The sequence below is a fragment of the Erithacus rubecula genome (genome assembly GCF_903797595.1).
Source record: "Erithacus rubecula genome assembly, chromosome: 2".
Taxonomy (NCBI): Eukaryota; Metazoa; Chordata; class Aves; order Passeriformes; family Muscicapidae; genus Erithacus; species Erithacus rubecula.
This window is the reverse complement of record NC_136685.1, coordinates 100175565-100195529: the sequence shown is the minus strand read 5'-3', so window position 1 is coordinate 100195529 and position 19965 is coordinate 100175565. Positions and strand designations below refer to the sequence as shown.

Sequence of the window (19965 nt, the reverse complement as noted above, 5' to 3'; positions counted from 1 at the left end):
AGTCTAAAAAAAAGCCTGTGTAATTTTCTGTTCACAGAGGACAATGATTTTTGTTTCATCCTTTAGAGGTGTAGATGAAACATGAAATAATTTTGTCAGGTTTTTTTTTTTTGTACCTATTTAAAACATTCACCCAGGCCCTGGGTCAGGCACTGGAGGGAAAAAGTGCATGGAAAGTTACTTGGAAGGAGTAACATGTTTTTCCTAACTTATGCAAAAACATGCTTCAGGAATGATATTTTCATCATTGTGTACAGCCACAACACTTGTGTGCAAGCTGTTGAGCCACACGAGTATAACTTGGAGGAACTGAATGCCTTTGCTTTGGCTCCTTGGAGAGCCAAATGGCTTTGGAAACACTTGGAGATCTGTGTGGTCATGTGCAGGGCAGTGCTGAGGAGTTACAGGGTGCAAGAGGCAGTCTGGGCTTGTTCCCACAGCTTTCTTGGTAAGGTTCAGTAGGATTTATCACCATGGCATCCCTGGGCGACCTCCTGGCCAGGTGTGATTGTCGCAGAGGCAGGACAGCTCAGGTTAGTCCCTGTGCACCTGAGTGCCTGCCCAGGGCCTTGTCACCACTTTCCAGGATAAGAGCTGCAGTTAATTAATGGTGTTTTTACAGATCACCCTGTAGGCAGGCCAGTTCCTTCAGTCAGAGAAACCCAGAAGGGCAGGATGGCCCAGGCTGCGGGCCCTCAGTGCTGCAGTTGGCACAGAGGAGCTAAACAAGCCAGGAATCTTGTTTGGGGTTTGGTTTTACTCTTTAAAGCCCACTTTTTAATTGTCATTAGACACTCTTGTACTAGATTTTCTAGCCCCAAAAATCAACATTTTAAAACCAAATCAGAACTGAATGGAGTAGCAATGGCACGTTAAATAGTGCTTTATTTGTATTACCTTTCTTTCCGTGGCATTTTGTTACAACAGCTTTTATGCACTTAGAAATAAATTACAAGAATTTCAAAATAACTGCCAGCTAGTAAAAAACTGCAAAATCAAATGTTCCCTAAAGGAAAAAAACAAGGTATTTTAATAAACAAATAAGGACATTTGGCAAAATTGTAGAGTTTATGAAATGTGTTAGCTTTTTGGTAGTGAGCATGATATTTGGTTGTTTAGGTAAGTGCCTTACTAAGTGTTTGTGGAAAGGAAAAATGCAACTTACAAGTGATGTTTTTTCTTCTTGTTTGTTCTCTTTAACAGAAAGGGTTCAAAGACACCAGTCAGTATGTTGTAGGAGAATTGGCAGCACTAGAGAATGAGCAAAAGCAAATTGACACCCGTGCCGCGCTGGTGGAGAAGCGCCTTCGCTATCTCATGGACACAGGTACGGTGCCCAATTACACTGTAAACAGTTTTGGCAAATTGAGCGTTCACAAACTCTTATAGAGTTTTGGAAGTGTGAATCTTTGAAGCCTGAATGTTCAGCAAAACTGCCTTGAAAATAAAAAGGCTGCGATTTGCAGCCACCTCTCTGGGCCCTGGTGATAAGAGTGCCTTCATGGGAAGTGATAACTTGCCCTGATACCGTGTGAGCCAGCACTATTGAACAGTGTGCTCATCCATGCAGAGTTGGAATACACATCTGTGCCTCATTGATATGCCACTGCTTAAAAAAAAAAAAAAAAAAAAAAAAAAAAAAAAAAAAAAAAAGTAAGATCTTCACTGTTCTACTGATTCAGTGGGAAAAAAAATTTGGCCAGCTAAAGCCATGTACTGCATGAAACAGCACAGTATATGGAGGAAGGCTCCATTGACTAGGTCACTGAAATTTAAGAATACTATCTGGTTACTAATGCTCCACAATTATTTTGTTTGTTTATTTTCAGGAGGATGGGTTTTAAAAGTCTATAGTACTTGGTGTTGTAGATGCCATTGGAAGTGATGCCTTGGGTTAAAATATAAGGGGTTTTTTGTTAAAAGCATAATGTTTGCGACTTCAATGATGAACTTTAGATGGGTATTAAGTGCTGGTGGTCATCAGAGATGTAGAGGTTAAACCATATCAATTGGAAACATAAGGTGCTTTGGTGTTTAAAAAATAAATAGTGTTGTAGGTCCAAAAAATGTTCTTCCTGTCCAGGGAGAAAAAAGTTAGTTTGTCCAGATTACTTTGTGGGTAAATTGTCTTTGTAAGTTATATGGATATCTGATGTCTAAACTTGAAGCCCATCTTTAACTGAAATAATAGGTTTTAAAGTAAATTTGAATTCAGTGTTATGTTTTGAAATACAGATGAATTGACTTTAACTAAAGTTCAATACTTTGAAATGAGCATGCCACTTGTATCCAAATATTAGGGTGTTTTTCCAATGTATTTACTTTCTCACGTGCTGAGGTTGTTTGATTTTTTAAACTAATTTTACAAAAACATGTAATTCAGAAATTCCATGTTTAGTAGGACTTTTACCTATTATGGTCTTTTAAGTACTCTTCCAAATGCATTGCATCTTGATCTTTAGTTATTTAGCTAGGAAAAATGTGTGTGTGTTATCCTGCACTTTCTTGTGTACTTTTTTAGATTTGTAAAATGTATATTCTGCACAAAAGAGCCAGTACAATATTTCACAAGTCTTGTATGTACTCCAGATACCACGTATAGATACATACAGAGTCATAAGCATAGCACTTGGGGATTTTAAAAACTCTAATAACCATGTTATTATTTTATTTATGTCATTTAGTCCATTTTAAAGGGGGTTTCTTATTGATTTTTGTATTTCATATGTATATAGTAATCATATACATATATCATATGTATATCATATGTATATGATAATTTCTTGTATTTTGAAGTATGACAGAAGTTGCTGCATTCTTCCAATCAGACTCATGATGAGGTTAATTTTTTTTATAAGTATCCTGCATAAAATAGGAGTCTAGCACACAGCTGGAGAGTAAGAATGTAGTTTAAATATTTTTAACTGGAATACTGGTAAATATCCATCACTTCTACTGGGGAGAAAGGGACAAGTGGTGCAACCATAATAAATTATTTATTTTTACTTTTAACATTTCCTGAGCATTCAGGATTTAATTTAAAGCAATTGATATGACAAATCAATTATAAACATCCTATTTATGTTCTCAGCTAAAAAATGCAATTTAGGGGAAAACATGTGAAAAACATGGTGGTTTTAACCTATAGTTAACTTTATGGCCTTGAAAGAAGGGATTCTCAACTTCTCTAACCGTGGGTCACATCTTACCTGAGAGCCTTCAGAGGATCTACTTTATCTCATCTCATTAGTGACTCTCTTTGTCAGGATGACACTTGGTTTTCTTCCATACCTCTCAATGGGAAGTAATTCCTCAAGCAGACAAATCTGGAGCTTGTGCCCACGTCTTCATCCCAGCTTCTGTTGGAGTCTGGGCAGCTTTGCCTCAGTGTCTGACTGACAGAGGGATCTGGAAATAAAAATGATGAGTCAACACCGTATGACCTGCCAGCTTGCCATGGGCCACCAAGTGGTCTGTAAAGCCAAGTGTGAAGGAAGAAAGTAACCACAGCATGGTAGCTGGAAAAGCCCTGAAGGGCTGTCAGTGATGATCTTGGGGTTTTGCAAATTCTCCCTTAGGTGTTGGGACATACCAGAAAGATGAGAATTACGACATGCTGCCAGCTCTCAGAGTTGTTCTGAAAAGTCTTTTGATATTTGGGTTTTCTGAAAATGCAGGCTTTAGGAACAAGGAAAACATTTGGGCATATGTAGCAAAAAGATCCTGAAAACTTAACATGAAGGCCAAGAACCACAAATGAATTGGATTAATAATTCACACTGTTTTTTAATCACATCTCATTCTTAGTTTTGTAGTGCTCGGAGTTGTAATACTGGAGAACCTCAGGCAAGTAAAGGTCTCTGCTGACCTTATTTCTCAGCAGTTGAAGCAGGGTACCATGTTTGTACATTTGTGTCAGGAAGACCTTACACTGAATGGTCAACAACTGTGTGCAGGGTCATAGTCCCCATCAGTGTGGGAGTGCATTTGGTATTGGGATTTTCAGTGCTGTTTTTATGTGTGCCAAGACTATAAATTAAACAACTCAGAGTCTCCCATCATGACTTAGTCATTTGCTTTGAAATTAAATTCAAGAAGAAGGTAGAGCATGGTCTGCTCAATCCTGTTGTGTCTGCTGGGGATGAGACCATCTTTTCCTTCTCCACTGTGCTTGGCCTGGTTTTTTATTGAGACTTACTTGGAAGAAAGCACTGTCTCTTCCTTCTCATCCTTCTCCAGCACAGAACTGGGGGTATTTTTTTCCAGTGGGGAAACTCTTTGCCACCTGGCAGCTCTTCATTCTTATGAGTTTGAGTCCTTTTTGTTGCTTGGCCAGGAGGGATTTTTTTTCAGGCAGAAGCTTGAACATTATTCTGTATCATTCATTTCAGATCATACATTTCATTTCACAGAAGAAGATCTTTGTATCTTTTTCCCGTGTATCAAAACATTTGTTTTAATGTTCCACTTGTCTTGGTGGGAATTTTTGTTACTATGGGCTAGTGATAAGACCAGAAAGATACAGTGACTAACCCTTGGAAACTGCAGGCTTTGATAAATGTGGAAGAAATAATAAGGTTTCACTGAAAGAGAAGCAACTGTAAGTATAAATATGTTCTTGGTTAGATCCCAGCTCATGGCATTGTTTGACTTTGTTAGATATTTCACTTACATTTTAGAGAAATCACTTAGAATGGCAAATAAAAGGTTGAAAATGCTGCCCTGGCTTTGATAGGGTTGCAGTGGCTGTGGGTAGCTGGGAGAAGTGGATCTTGGAGGTTTTCAATGCCCCACTCCATTTCTGGCATGAACAAGGAGGACAAGTCCTTGACACAGCTGCTCTCCAGTCCATTCCCTCAGATGCAGCTGGATTGCAGAGTATCCATTCCACTGCTGCCCTAGGAGCTGCTGTCCTCCATTAGGGAAGGGCATCTAATGGAAATGGGGTTGTAGGAAGACAGCCTAGGCCCTTGTCTGCACATGCATTGCCATTTTCCTGCTCTACTAGGGAGCTTTTTTGGCTGGGGAAGACAAGTTTCTGGCTCTTGGCCAGAAAGGAGCTGATACTTTCAAAGTTCGTCAGCTAGGCACAGAGTCTGGAACTGGCTGGAGCTTTGCGTTTCCGGTGCCAGCTGCTCATGGTCTGACTAGAAACACTTTCCTAAGATGTGTGAAAAAATAAAAGTTATTAAAATTCCTGGGTTGCTGATTTCCATTTGATTCTGAGTAGTCACACTTTTATTAATATCTAGTAATTTATGTCAGTGGTGACATAACCTCAGTCCTCAGTCTTTGCACTCCCAATGAAAATGCAACCTCACCTTGTTCCAGCACAGTGTAGTTACTGCTCCATTGCAAAGTGAGGGGAATCTTTGCTTCGGTACCCTGAGCTCCCTGGAATAACCTCATGGCACATTTGCTGTTGCTGTCAGGTTATAGGTAAGAATTATAGGAGGGATTTTGCAACATCCATCCTGTGAAGCACAACATCACAGAAAACTTGCTGGGTGCAAGTTTTTAGAGAAAAGGCAGCCCAGATATTCAAGTCAGAGAAATTATTTGGGTGATCAAGTGTAAAAATCATGATCTAATATCATTGATTTTTCTTCTTCCTCTGTTATGATGGCTGAAACTAAATGATGACAAAGGCAGGATTATCTTGCTTTCTCAGGACTATTTACCCATGTTGTGCCTAATCTGCTATGGGTAAAATAGTTTTGTCTCTGCTTCTGACAGTGTCTTCCTCCACTTCAAATTCTTCTGTCATTGCGTTTTAAGGTGTTCATCATCTTGATATCCAAATGCCAATTAAAATGCAAAATTATCACATAGCACAATTAAAATAAAAGTCAAAGAATCCTAGTTTACAGATCTCTAATCTGAAATTTATCTCTTTTTCAGTCACTGTTTCTTCACTAATTGCAAAAACAATTATTTGGAAAAAAAATGTAGCTATCAGATATTATGTTATCTGGCCACAGGGTATGAAGTGTTTTTAATTGTTTTTCTGATTAACTTCAGGCTCCCAAATTCAAGTAGAAGCATATTTGTGTTTTCCATGTGAGATCCTGTACCTAACTAATGGATGAGTATGTTTGTGGTACTGTACAAGGATTAATGAAATAAAAAAAAAACCTTCTGCTGCTGCTGATTGACCACTGATGGTAAATGTAATTGAATTAGCAGTGCACTAAAATAAATGTAGACAAAATAAATATAGACAAGAAAATCTGGTGAAAGCTTCTGTAATGTTTTAGATTAATAGGCATACAGAATTCTTCACATTTTTTATTACGTTGTCCCTAGATGAATTCAAAGTAATTGGGGTGGTTAATTTTATTTACACAGAGCCGTTCACAGCGCATTAAATAATAGAGATAATTGAACAAGAATTGTCAAGTGTGTACTGATATCAGACATATTACAGAAGGGAATGTGCATAAAACTTCATTTCTATGCAGCCATTGTTTATGGTAATTAAGTACACAGATTTATCCCTTGGTTGCCTTCCAAGCTTATGGCAACTGCTATTGTTGTGCTCCATTAATATGTAATCAGGAAATAGTTTAATTTTCTAATCTGCAGTTTGAGAATTCACTTTCTAACAACTCTTAATTACTGCATTGCCCTAATGATGCTCATGGTTAGGAAAACTGAACCAATAAACTCCATGGAAGAAGCCAGAGGGGATTATACTTCCAGAGGTGGTGCTTACTTAATAAACTTGTTATGCCTTCACCAGAGGGAGCTCAGTGTCCTTCAAAAGCAACTAATTTTATATTTCAGAGTTGTACATACCCACGGTGCGAAGAGTTAACGCGCGGCGTGCGGTGGGGGTGGCTGCAAACGTGATTCACTAGAGAACCAGATAAGCGATGCTATCACCATTTTAGTATTTTTCCTACTTTATACTAATTCTAGAGTTTAATTGCACAGGAAATAATGCAGGTGGTTTAATCTATTGTTTTAAACTGTCCTCATGGGTTTACTTTTGTCAAGTTTGTTTTCGTTCATTAAGCACGTTAGCTGAACGCGGTATCGTGAAATCTTGTGCAGACAGATAAGCTCTATATATTGACAAGTATCTCACAGTTACTGTTTTCAGGGTGAATCTTAAACAGTAAAGGGTTTTTTTCTGAATCATTTGCATTCTCCACTGGCCCATCATTCACCTTGATTGCTATTTCCGTGCTGCTGCTGTACCAGTGCAACTCTAATGACAGCACTGAAGTTTTTGGGTCTGTGCTATTGCTCTATGATGACGACCCAGCCACTGGGATCTTATTGTCTGTCTGTGCTGACCCTATCCAGGAGCATATGGGCAGATCTCATATTCTTAATGAGATCTGAAAAATGAGAGTTAACATCTGCTGAGACTCACCATTGCTGTGGTATAATACACCTTGGTGGTTCCTCTTAGTGTGGCTAGTCCCGTGGGATGCATCTTGCCTTCTTCATGGCAGTTACTGTGGCTTAAGAGTCTTTTACACGATTGTCTTCTAAGTTCAGGGTGTTGTTTATTTTTCTTTAACTTGCACCCAATTTCAACACTGCATGTACTCAAAATGGGGCAGGATTGCCATCTCACAGACACTATTTCACCTCTCCTTTCTCAGTGCATAAGCTTCCTTGTCAGTAGGTCTAATTACACAGTGAACCAAACAACAAACATTAGAAAACCTGTAAACACATATGTTGTGTCACTGCAAATTAACTCTTACCAATCAAAAAAGCAGCATACGCTTTGTTGTCACATGTGAAAGGAAAGTCACATGTATTAATTAGTTAGCATTTTACACAGCTTTGAAGACATAAAGGACTGAGGTTTGTAAGAGGGAAACATTTGAATTTCATAGAAAAGGAAAAAGGTTGAGCTGAAAAAGTACAGGCAGGAAAAGAGAGTTAAAATAGTTGATTTAGTCTATTGTAATAGAATGAAATTCTTGCTTCTCATATTAAATCTCATCCTGGGATAAATTTGTATTCAGTCTTCTTGCTGTAGTATTTCATACTGTTTTTTGGCTTTTGCCAGTGTCAGGGCATGAAAACTTGGGTCCCAGGGGAAATGTTCTTCCTTTTAAATGTATAAAATAAAATGGACATATGCAAAAGATTTTAAAGTGATAGCATTTATGTATTTCACACAGCAGTGTGTGGACATATATGCTTTGTTTTAATAGCAGTCCAGGGCACATATATAATGGTATGTTACAGTCTCCAAGTACATATTTAATTAAACTATACAAGCTGTCTAACATCAGATAATAAGAAATAACATAGCTTTCTGCTTGTCTGGCTTTGTAGCTTTTGAGGCATAAAAAGCACAGTTTCCTTCTATCAGAGTACATGTAGAAAAAAAAAAAGGGGAGACAAAAGGTGCTGGCTGACCATGAGGTACCTGAGAGCCTGGGCTGTTTTGTCAGAACCAGAGCTTCCCTCTATCTCCCTCATCTTCATCACAGTCAACAGCTGTGGTGAGCCTGTGCCTTACAGCTATATTATCTGGAAGCCAGGTCTAGAATATATTTTTTTCTTGGGCAGCAGCAGTATCTGGCTGGTTCTTTGGACAGCTTCAGGGCTGGCTGGCTGACACCATTGTTAAGCACGCTCGTGTCTGTGAAACTGGTTTTTGGAACCGTCTCAGGGTCAAGTTGCCAGTAAACTGTCTAAGTTGCTTTGTACTTCAGCAGGATGCTTTTTTTTTTTTCTTTTTTTTTTCCTTTTTTTTTGCTTGCTCTCACCTATTTGAATGATGAAGAGTGAACTCTCTGTCAGGTTAACAGAATCAGTCTCTGTGCCTATTGCTTGTGATTATAATGCATAAGGGTGGCTCATTCTGGATATTCCTGTGTCTACTGTATTGCCTCAAAGGATAGGTCATTGACTGATTAGTAACCTCTTTGCATAATTTTCCCTTGTGAACTCATTCAAGAGTGAATTTTCTACCTATGCTGTTGCATTAAAATCTGCATAGAAAGACAAAAAGAACTTCTACCAGAACAAGCTGTTATGCCCAGAGATAAAGCATGCATTCACAGGGCTGAAAATGGAAGAAAATAGATAAACATGTATGTATCATCAGGATTCTTTTCTGCACTAGGCAAAAACAAAGATGCTGATGAGATTCTCTGTTCCATTTGGTGACTGTATTGCTGCTGTGGCTTCCCTGGGCCACTCATTCCCAACTGTACTCACAGAAATGGCATTTAGCTTTTTAATCTGGGAGATGTCTTTGTCCATTAAGTTTTCCAGCAAGTAGAAGTGCAAAACATCAAGGTGGTGTTCAAATATGCTGCTGCAAAGTGCATACATTCAGAAAAATACATATTCCTTTATTTGTGGGATGACTCAGAAATACTGCTATAACCCTGTTAATGTATACAGAAAGGGCCAAATCCTGAGATGGGAGAAGCAGAAGTAGCTTGCTTGAAATGGTCTCAGTTTTAGAGCAGAAGGAGATCTAGTCTTATACTCCCTGTTTTGGTTCATAACCACAGCTTCCAAGCTGGAGCGTGTGTGGACACTGTCAGGCAAAGAGCTTTTGTACTCAGCAGTGAAGTATGGACTGAGACCAGACCTCCAGTGTCAGGTCTTTTGCAATTGCTGTAGGTTGCCTACTAATAAATATATTGCACCTGTACAGGCAGCTTTCTTGGGGGGGTGGGGTATCCTAAAATAAACCTGTATGGCTGTACAGAACACATCTCCATCAGGTTAGTGGTGAAAAACATTTGGAAGTAGGATCCATGCCCTCTGATTTCCTTACACCCAAAATGTTTCACCTTTGCGAATTTAAATATTATTTCTGCTTAGGAGTCAAACTGCTCATCATCACCCTAGTTTGACTAAAGATTTAAGCTGAGGTACGTGAGCAGCATAGAATACATTTCTTGCTCAGAAACACAAACAGCTAGCCAGGCTCTAAGTATATTATCAGGCAAGTTCTTTCAGAAACGTATTGCTAAAGAAGCTTAACATTAATTATTGTAACTTTGGGAAGATTACATCCACACTAGCCTTGTAAGAAGCAGCATACACTTCTTGACCTCCAATGCTAGAGCTTTAAGACACAAGAATGGCATTTTACCAACTTTAATGGGATAACCAGTATTAATCTTTCAGCAGTAAGGGAAGAAAAAGTGTTTAGAGTATAATACCCTTCTGAGTTCTGATAGAGGCTGCCTGTTGTGTGTACTGCAGTCATAATTCATTTGTTTCTCTCTGTTGTTTTGGTTTTGTTTCCTTAATTATTTAAGGAGAAAATCATACTAGATTTTTTTTTTTAACTAACCAATTTACATATTGGCTTCTAGCCCCAGCCGTTCTTTCTGTTTGAATGCCAACTTTTTTATGTGGTCTGTTTTTTAAAATTTCTTGCCAGCAATATTTGTGAGAGCTCTGCTGTATGTCTAGTAAAGAAAAGCACGAGAAGTTGCAATTGCCAAGTTGCAGACCTTCCAAAATTAATGGGTTTCCTTCACTTCAATTGAATACACAGTCTGCGAAGTAGAAAGAAAAAAGATGTACAGTATGAATGAGAGCTCATATCCCCCCTCTTAGCTGTACTGCTTGGGAAACACTGGAGTCTGCCTCTGCTGAGGTCAGTTGTTTACCTTTCATAAATACAGAGTAAAAGTTAGAGTTTCACAAGGCATTCTTAATTAAAAATTAGGTTGATGCTGATGTGTGCTTTGTAGAATCCATAATGATCAACTCCCAAATAAAGAAACTGCAGCAGGATTTCAAGCACATCTCTATTTACATAGTTCAGCACATGAGATTGCTGGATTATGATTAATTTTAATAGCTACATTAAAAAATACATCTAACATCATTCTTAATTAGAATAATCTCTAAAGCCAGTTAAATGTTTCAGAAGACAAACAGTTTAATTAGCTAACCTACAGAGGCTCCCCTCCCCCAAATGTGCAGTAGTCTTAGACTTGGTGTTAGCCTTTCAAGCAGTCTTAAACAATCGGATGAAAAGGGATTTTAGGAAGATTAGAGGACGGGATGCTTTAGACGTTGTCCGTTAATCATGAGATATGCACCATCTACAAAGTTTCACAAAGAAATGAGAATTTAAATAAAATTTACTTTGGTTATCTAGTTAGCATGAATTACAAGTTATAACATCCAGTGATAAGACTATTTAATAAATGTATTCTTTTAATTGTTGATATGAGCAAAAGTACATGCTGGGGTGTAGTAGCAAGTGATATACCAGATTAACATTCTGAAAGGGACAATGCTTTTTTTCCCAGAAACCAGGCCTTTGTTGAACTATCCCAGGGTGCCACTAGAATTTTTTTTTAAGGGATTCAACTAAAGCTTCAAATAGAATTGTTAGAGTTGGATCTTCAATTTCTCTCCTATCCATCTTCAAAGTGGTTTCTTTTTACTTTTTTTGTTTTGTTTTAATTTAAGAAAGATTACTTTTGGGGCTTAGTGTTGTGTTGTTTTTTTGGTTTTTTGTTTTTTTTAATTTGTTTAGGTACAACTTTTTTTTTTTTCCCAGACATAAGGAAGGCTAAACAATTTATACCTTCCTCCGCTCTGCTTCTGTGCTTTCTGCTTGATTTCTTCTTAATTTAAAAGTAGAGGATTTGTTTGATCTAAAGTCTACTGAGAGGCAATAGGTACTTGCAAACCTTTTTTCTGAATATGCTGTACAAATTCTCATTTTTTATTTTTCCTGGAAGATCTGTCAATTTTAACTTTAATTCTTGAAGCCAAAAAGTTTATGTTTCTCATCTAAAATTAGTTGCAGCAGCACCAGCAGCATCAAAACACTTCTTTTCTAGACTGAGATGGCTTTATTTTAAATGAATCCCCTGGCTTTCAGTCCCTGTCTACCAACCCTGGGGGAACTGTTTACCTGTACAGAGAAGCAAAGGCCAGCTCTTAAACAGGAGACATTGACCTCCTTCCGCTCAAGTCCCCTGAATTTGTGATAAACAGATCCATAGTGTATGGAGCCCCTTGGGAAAATGCAAATGTCAGCAAATCACCTCTTTTGACATGGACCTGCAGGCTCCAGTGCAGCACCACACCTACCCTGGGATGCTGGAAAGGTGTGTGTGTGTGCTGGGCACCCCTCTCCACTGCACAGTTAGAGGTAAGAACTCGAGACAAAAACAAAAAGAGGGGGAAACACAGGAGAAAAGAAACAATTCTGGATATCCACAAGTTGGCTGATGTGACCCTGTGCCACCTACCAGTGTGCTGGCTGTGACCCAGCGACGTGATACTCCAACAAGCTGAAAGAGATGGCTGTCTCTGCTTTCTTTTGGCCTCCCAAGACAGCTGCCTGGTAGGGACCAAATGGCAGGGAAGAAGAATATCTGCCTCACACCTGCTTTCTCCAAACTGCCTGCCACAATGCCACTGTACCCACCAGGCTCCCCTGGGAGGCAATCCCGTCCCTGGCCCCCTCTCTATGGAATACCAGGACAGGATAGTTCAGATAGTTTTCTCTTCTTCAAAACATCATTAGGATTGAAAAAAATGAATCTCTTGCTTGCACATTTTGCATAAATACATGGTAAGTTATCAATTGATGTTCAAATAGCTTAATTGAGTTTGAGGGGGGAAAGGTCATTTAATTGGTCTATTGAAATGTTAACAGAAACAGATATGGCAAGGGATAGACTTTAATGGCTGCAGTGTGGCACTGATGTCTGCATTCACTTGCAAAATTGTTAATTAGGGCACTTTGGTAGTTCATTTGGTTTTGTATTGATGTGCTTAGTCCAACGAGAGAAATTGGTTTTGTATATGGTATTTACATGGGGCAGCAGAGGTTCACCATACAGTTGGGAATGTGGAAAATGCTGTGTAAATCAGAATTGGGTTATGATTTGTGACGCTGTCTTCATTAACATCCTGCTGATTATGGCAGTCATTTTCTAGTGGCTAGTATATTTTTGCATGTGATTAGGTCTGATATGTTTGGTTTCTTTATTTTTTAATCATTGTAGTTGTGACTTGAATGATGCTATAACAATGATTTTTTTAAAGTTAAGTACATAAAGCCTTTTAGGCTAGATAAGAACAAAATGCACTGCAAAACAAGGAATTCCATGTCTGTGTTTGTTAAGCCCTGGAAGGAGGTGTTATCTCCTTAAATGCATACCAAAAGAATATATTCAGTTGCAATTCCTGGCCCATAGTCGTCAGAGCCAGTGAAATTACAAAACCACTCCTTAACTGTGCATTAGGTCCATCGAGCCTCCCTCACAGAACATAAACCTTTAAGGTATTGGCATTTTGTCTGTGGGAATGGAGAAATTGCATGGAGTGTCCACTAGCATTTTTTGAGGGTGGTAATTGCAGGGATTAATCCGGCTGCTGTTTCCTAATAGACTTGCTGGATGCAAAGCTTTATATTTGCTTTGGCTGGAAGAAGGTTGCATTGAGTACAGTTTATAATAATACACTGTATCCTAGGTACTCTGTATAAACAGAGGCAGCAAGGGAAAAAAAAAAGGGAAATGCAAGTGGCTGTGAATCATCAATTTTACACCAGGGATCCTGTTGTCCTACTAGAACAAGCTGGGAGAGAAGAGGACATTTTGCAGCAAGTAATGTGCTGATTTTAGCAGCTCCTAATTGAAAAGGACTTTTTATTCATTTTACATATATTGTACTTTCACATTTGGGTGCCGTTTCTATTGCTTGCTTCAGCCTTTGGGGCTTTGCTCTGTAGTTTTCGATGGGGCATTTGTTTAAACTCCAGGCATTCCTGTAGCTGGAGTGGACATCAGCCTCATTCACTCATATGTATTTGGGAAAGTACTTACATGAAGATCACAAATATGCACAGCACAGCTATCTAGTTCTGCAAGTTTAATCCCAGCCCCAGAAAGTTTCATTGTGGCCCTATGCAAATGTATTTACATAGGAATGGGTCTTGGGTCCTTTAAAGAAGGCAACGAAGTTGGAAGACTGAGGCCAACAAATAAATGAAAGTTTCTCTAAATCCATTGGATAATAGAGGCAGTGTTAAGGCTAACCACAGTGTTGAACTAAACAGAGGGATTACTCCTGGGTTTTGCATCAGTTGTTTTCTGCCGGGTGGCCTCACTTGTCAAAAAAAAAAAAAAAAAAAAAAAAAGGGGAGGGGGAAAAAGTTGAACAGGCAAACATTCACATGGCACATTGAGAAAAGAAGTATGCTTAATTCCATCAAAGCTCAGAAATCAGTCATTAATTTATTCTAACCTCCAATTGTTAGTCATTTGTGAAACATCTGGCCTTTAAGTCATAGGAACCTAAACATAAATACAATGTGAGTTCGCCTGAGGATGGAAGCTGGGTGTAGTGGGGGTGCCGTGTCAGTCTATGTACGTGAGCATGAGTGCACATATGTGTGTGTGCCTTGCAGAGCCTGCAACTGCCACTTCATTTTGGAGACTTTGAAACATATTAAAATGAATCCTTCAGTTAATTTACTCTGAAAATTAGATTATTGTTCATTTGCATCTTGGGAAAGTTCTGCCATTCAAAAGAGTCTCTTCATGGTGGGTTAACAGTTAGATATTTAGCAATCTTGCAGCTTGCTAGTCAGAAATAGTTTCTAATGAAGTTGAAATTTGAGATAGAAAATATATAAAAGCTTTCAGGAAAGACATACCCTATTTTCCATATGGCTAAGTAATTGTTATGATATTTGTTTTAAAGCTGGACTTAGACACTCCTGACTGCCCTCTAATTTGATATGGCTGGTCCCGGCGATTCTTCTGGAGGAAACTTTTGTAGTAAAATGCAGTGAAGGAGATAAATAATTTTGCAGCTATAAGCACATGGCAAAGTATAGAAAATAATTCAGTTGCCCTTACTGTCGTGCAGATAACAGTCTGCAGGTTATTTGCCTCTGCTGGGAGTTGGAACCCAAGTGAAAAGGAACTGAGTGTTTAAATGGAGATTTGAAATAAAGGTAGCATCTTGGAGCTGACAATATTCTGCCTTTTGTTAAGAGTAAAACTGCTATTTAATTCTTAGGGTTAGAGTGTTGTTTTTCTTTGGGGAGGGATTGTAGTTCCTCACGTAGCTCAAATGTAGCAATATCTCCTGTGATGAAATTTCTTGTATTTCACGAGTGAAATAAGAGGCATAGAGTGAAATTAGATTATAAATATGATGGAAAAATTTAGGTCTGTCAACCAACATGGGAATCTCAGAGTTTTCTATTTTCAGGCAGTTACCTTCTTGTACTTCTTTTTTGTTTGTTGTTTTAAGACCTCTTTGGCCTGACCATTTGCTTTTCTTGCTAAGCAGAGGCTGCCTGCAGCTCTCAGGCTGTTTTGACAGTAGAGATAATGATGCTGTCCAAATGCATAACAAAAAAATAGAATTGTGAAGGTTTTCTATAAAGCATCTCTTTCCCTCAATATTTATCCTTCCCTCCTTGCTACATAAAGATATCTTGAGTCTGCACTCCATTGTGAAATTTACTGTATTCCAAACCTAGATGCATTGTATCTCCTTCCAAGTGGGGTTTTATCCTTTCCTACTAAAAAAATATCTGTGATTTGGCAGCCTGGCACACATTATGTTACAAGAAAAAAAGTGATGGATAAATTAGGGGTGACTTGATACATTTTTAGCCTTATCCCTGCCACAGCAAGGCTGGAATTTGGTGATGTGGTTGGGGAAACGTGTGGGAACCCGTGGGCACTCACGTTGCACGGTGCGTGTACAAGCGTGCGTGTACGCCCGACCCACCAACTCAATACGTAAAAAGTCACATTTCAACTTTGTTAAAGCACTCATTTCCAAGGCACTGATGTCCAAAGTATTGGTTGGATCGTGGAGATGAGAGGGGAAAAAAAATCTCTTTAAACAGCTTGTGAAATGTAATGTTTGAAACGGTTCTTTGAGAACGTGCAGATTATGGCTTGTGTAGTGACTCTTCCCAGCTCTCTGGGAAATGAGCTGTTGACATTCTTTTGGGTCATCATCCGAGATAGGAGGGCAACCACAAGGATTTAGCAGATAAATTCATCCAAAAAGACCTTTATCCATTTCATTGCAACTTGGAAACATTCATGTCGAATAGCAGCATTAATGTAGCCCTTTTTAGCCCTTCAAAGTGAGCCTTATGTTTAAAAAAAAAAAAAAATGACCAGAGTAATAACTTCTATAGGTCTTCTAAGAGGTAATTCATTATTTACATAATTCTGGAGCATAAACCCATCTTTCCTTCAAGAGGCTCTGAAATAGAATTGAGGCTCTTATACAGAGTCTTTTGAATTCTAATCAACTGGATCTGTCTCAAATTCATTTCTAGTTTATTGTAAACAGTGGAATTTAAATTAATTTCTTATCTTGTTTTTTGAAGAAAACTAGGAGCATGTTTAAAAGGTTTTATTTTTAAATAGAGCTCCAACTTTATTTTATTTGGCGATTTTGGGGGGCTTTGGGGGTTTTTTAACTTTACAAACCAGGTGTCAGGCAGGATGGGCTTTGACAGCCAGATGACAATTATGCATTAGCATAGGTGATTATGACATAAATAGGGGGAAAAAAATACGTTTTTATTTTTTTACTTGAACTCAAATGATACTATATAGGCTGAATGTGAGGCAAGGTTCCCACAATGCACTGTGAAAACCTAGGCTAACAACCACCCCGCTGCGTTGAAAACCCCAAAAAAAGACAAAAGCACAATGAAATAGAAAGCTTACCACCGGTAGCTTTCAAAACGACAAACTAGGCAAACTATACATCTCCACCACTCCAATTTTGTCAGAATGCTAATGAGCTTGCTCTGATCTTTACTCGGCTTCCCGTGTTTTCTACATCTTCAAGGACCACATGGCGCTAGCAAAATAAAGACAACTAAATGAGAATTTCGAATGCTTTTTGTGTTGGGACCTGGTGCCTTTCAGTTGACGCACTCGTTGAATATTCTCAACTTAAAAGCGTACAACAGGGGGCTGGGTATGAACTTTTTAGCAGGGGGAAATTTGTACAAAAGTAAATGAGTGTGATGAGGAAAATATGAGAAAAATTTCTGATTAATTTCCGCTCTATAATATCAATGACACCTTCAGCCCCTCTCATACTCCTCTAACAAGAGATGCTGATAAAAGATGAATGATTCTGTGTTGTTCACAGTGAATGTTTAGTGGTTTTTTAATAGCGGCATTCTACATGAAAGACACCAGGAAGTACTCCGCATTAGCAGTTGAGATCACTAGTTAATAGGATGATGTCTTTTAGCTTTTGTCACAAGATTATTAGAAAGGATGGGTTTCTGTTCTCATCCCAACATACTTTAGAGTGCTTGTTGAGCACAAGTGCTAAAATACAGGTTTCTTGGTATTGTTTCGCATGCAAAGTAAAAGCCCTTTAAATGCAGCACCTTTTACTTTTTTTTTTTACCAGGTGATTTTTGTCATTGATCTCTTATTTGCCTCCTTTAGCTGTATTAATCACTTAGAGTGGTCTGCTTCTTAGTGGGGGTTTGATGATGTATATGTGTATAGATTCACTATCAAAAAATAAATCCTTTATATGTTCTGCCCCTTCACAACCCTGATTATCAAGCCGTATTTACCAGCCTGTATTATACCATCTTGAATGCTCCTTACTAGATTCACCCAGTCTGCAAGAGAAATCCATGCTAGAGTAGGGAGGGGTGAGCTAGGAGGAGGCATGCTATTCCGAGCCAAATTTCATCTTTCAGAAACAATTGAATTGACAATTCTCTTTGGAATTTCCAAAAGTAAATGCAGATTTGTATTCACCAGTGTCATGGTTTGAGAAGGAAAATGATGAATGTTCAGTTTTGCCTGAGAGATTAATTTTAAAATTGGTTTTGTTACCTCTTCAAGCTGGCAAGGAGACAGTATGAAAAATATCTGTGCATGTACATAAGGAGAAAAAAAATCATGGTCTTTACATATATTTAATATCTTGCCTAAATGAGGTAGAATGAATTGGTAATACTCTAAGTTTTATAGCAGTTTGTCAGCCTTGGTTTCCTGCACTACCCTTGTGCTTGGGTCGGTGTGATTAATCTCAGGTGAACCGAGAATTTGCAAAACCACAAGACAGTAATCAATTGACCAACCATGTTGTGAAAGACAAAGGTGCACATCCCAAAGCAAAGAAGGGGAACTACAGTATAACAGCCTTCCTGGCAAGGTAGAAAATGTAAAAGTATCACTGAAAGCAACATTTTTGATGCTTATCTTTCTACATTTAGCATAAGAAATGAGTGAAAGCATTTCAAAGAAATTCTAGATACGTGAATGCCAAATATATGATACTGGTTTGGGTCCCTGCTGGTGCTGGTTTGTGAACCTTCTCTTTTGGAAATGCTTACCAACTAGGAGGCTGGAAGGATATTACTGATACCAGTTTGTATTGGGTAAAAAGAAAGGTTTTTGACATGAGCAAAAGATTTTTACTCTAACATGATAATAGCTCACAAAACTATGCCTTGCTAGTTACTGCTTGTTTTGAAAGCAAAGTGATATTCTAAAGCATTTGTTGAGATGTATCTCTCTCCATTGTGTAGAAATGTTAACTTGCTGCCAGGATTGTGGTAATGGGAGCTTTGACAACTACCAAAACTCCGGGTGAAAGAAGTGCAATGACACTATGATCGAGGTCTCGTTCACAATATGGTAACTGTGCCTCTCTGTTGCATCCAAGTGTGACTTGGGTGACCTGGGGCCTGCAGAGCTCTGTATAGATGCCTGCTAAGAAACACAGTGCAAAGTCATTCACTAGCATTTGTTAATGCAAATAAACTGGCACACCAGTGAGCTGATTTTCTGACAGGAGTTGTCAGGGCCAGATCACAACACATTCACCAATGTCTGCCCAAGTGTGCATTTTGTAGTTGCCAGAATCACGCATTTTGTGAGTGACTGAGAACATCTTGAGTTCTTGAGATTTGTCTGCCTCTCTCTAGTTTCCCTTCTGTCATGTTGCCTCCACAGTCTATTACTGGCAAACTCTTTCCAATATCCATCCGTTTCTTTCCTTTAATAGTTCCTGCAAAACAGATTTGCCTTTGGGAAAGGAAGACCGTTTGGCCATACTTTTCCAATTACCCAGTGTTTCTGCAGCTGAGAGGCTTCCATAAAACAAACCTGAGTTTGTCTTGAATTTGCCACACCTCTTCAGTCTTAGGTCTGTGCACTAGAAGGCAAAAGTTCACAGGAGGTGACATTTCCAAGACCAAACATGGGCAGTGTGCGTGTTCAGCCTTCCCAGGCCAAATGCATTAAATCATTAAAGCGGCTCAGCCGCAGCAGTGACCATATTTGTTTTTTTCTCCAAGTAACACAGAATCCCATTGGCTGGAGGGACTGAGTGATAAGTCAACCTCCTCTCCATGCACTTCCCTGGTTTTTGTAGCCTCATCACTGCCTTCAAAGAACCTGTCAGTAGGTTGAAGCCGGCTTGAAGAAGAGAGTCCAAGTAGAGCACTGCCCGCATAGCAGGAGACTACTCTGGGAGAGCCCTAGGCACTATGAATAGGCTTGCAAGCCTTCCAAAAGTCTTACAAGACCCAACAGACACTTGCTTCTTTTAACTGATTTCCATCTTTCTTTGTGGTGTTGCAGTATAAATGCTCTTTCATGTGGTAGGCATAGTGTTTGGCTTTCTGCCTGGAGTTAGCTTTCTCTACAATCAGTGTCTGCTGCAAAGCGAAGGCGAGAATGGCCCCTTGGTCACCCCGAGGCTCCTGGCCCACAGTGCCACTGCAGTCTGCAGAGAACACTGTTGTTTCTTCTTGGGTTTCTCTCATTTACCACCAAAAGCACCTTTTCTGTCAAAACTGGAAGCTGTGGGGCCTTGAGACATCTCAGCCTAGCTGAACTCACTCATTTAACCCTGGGAAGGTTTGGATCCCAGAGGTACAAACCTGGCAATTCCCAGTGAGTACACATTTTCATTAACACAGATGCAAGGTCACATTCATTGCCATCACTATCTCACTTC

General features: G+C 39.0%; 1 protein-coding gene across 12 annotated transcripts in view; it reads left to right on the top strand.

Moving 5' to 3' along the window:
- EHBP1 (EH domain binding protein 1) overlaps window positions 1-19965 on the top strand; it is a 205229-nt gene that overhangs the window by 168294 nt on the left and 16970 nt on the right. For all 12 annotated transcript variants that reach the window (XM_079324068.1, XM_079324067.1, XM_079324077.1 and 9 more), the window contains one exon: window positions 1204-1327. In XM_079324068.1, coding sequence (XP_079180194.1) covers window positions 1204-1327 — 124 coding nt within the window. The remainder of the gene's footprint in view (window positions 1-1203; window positions 1328-19965) is intronic.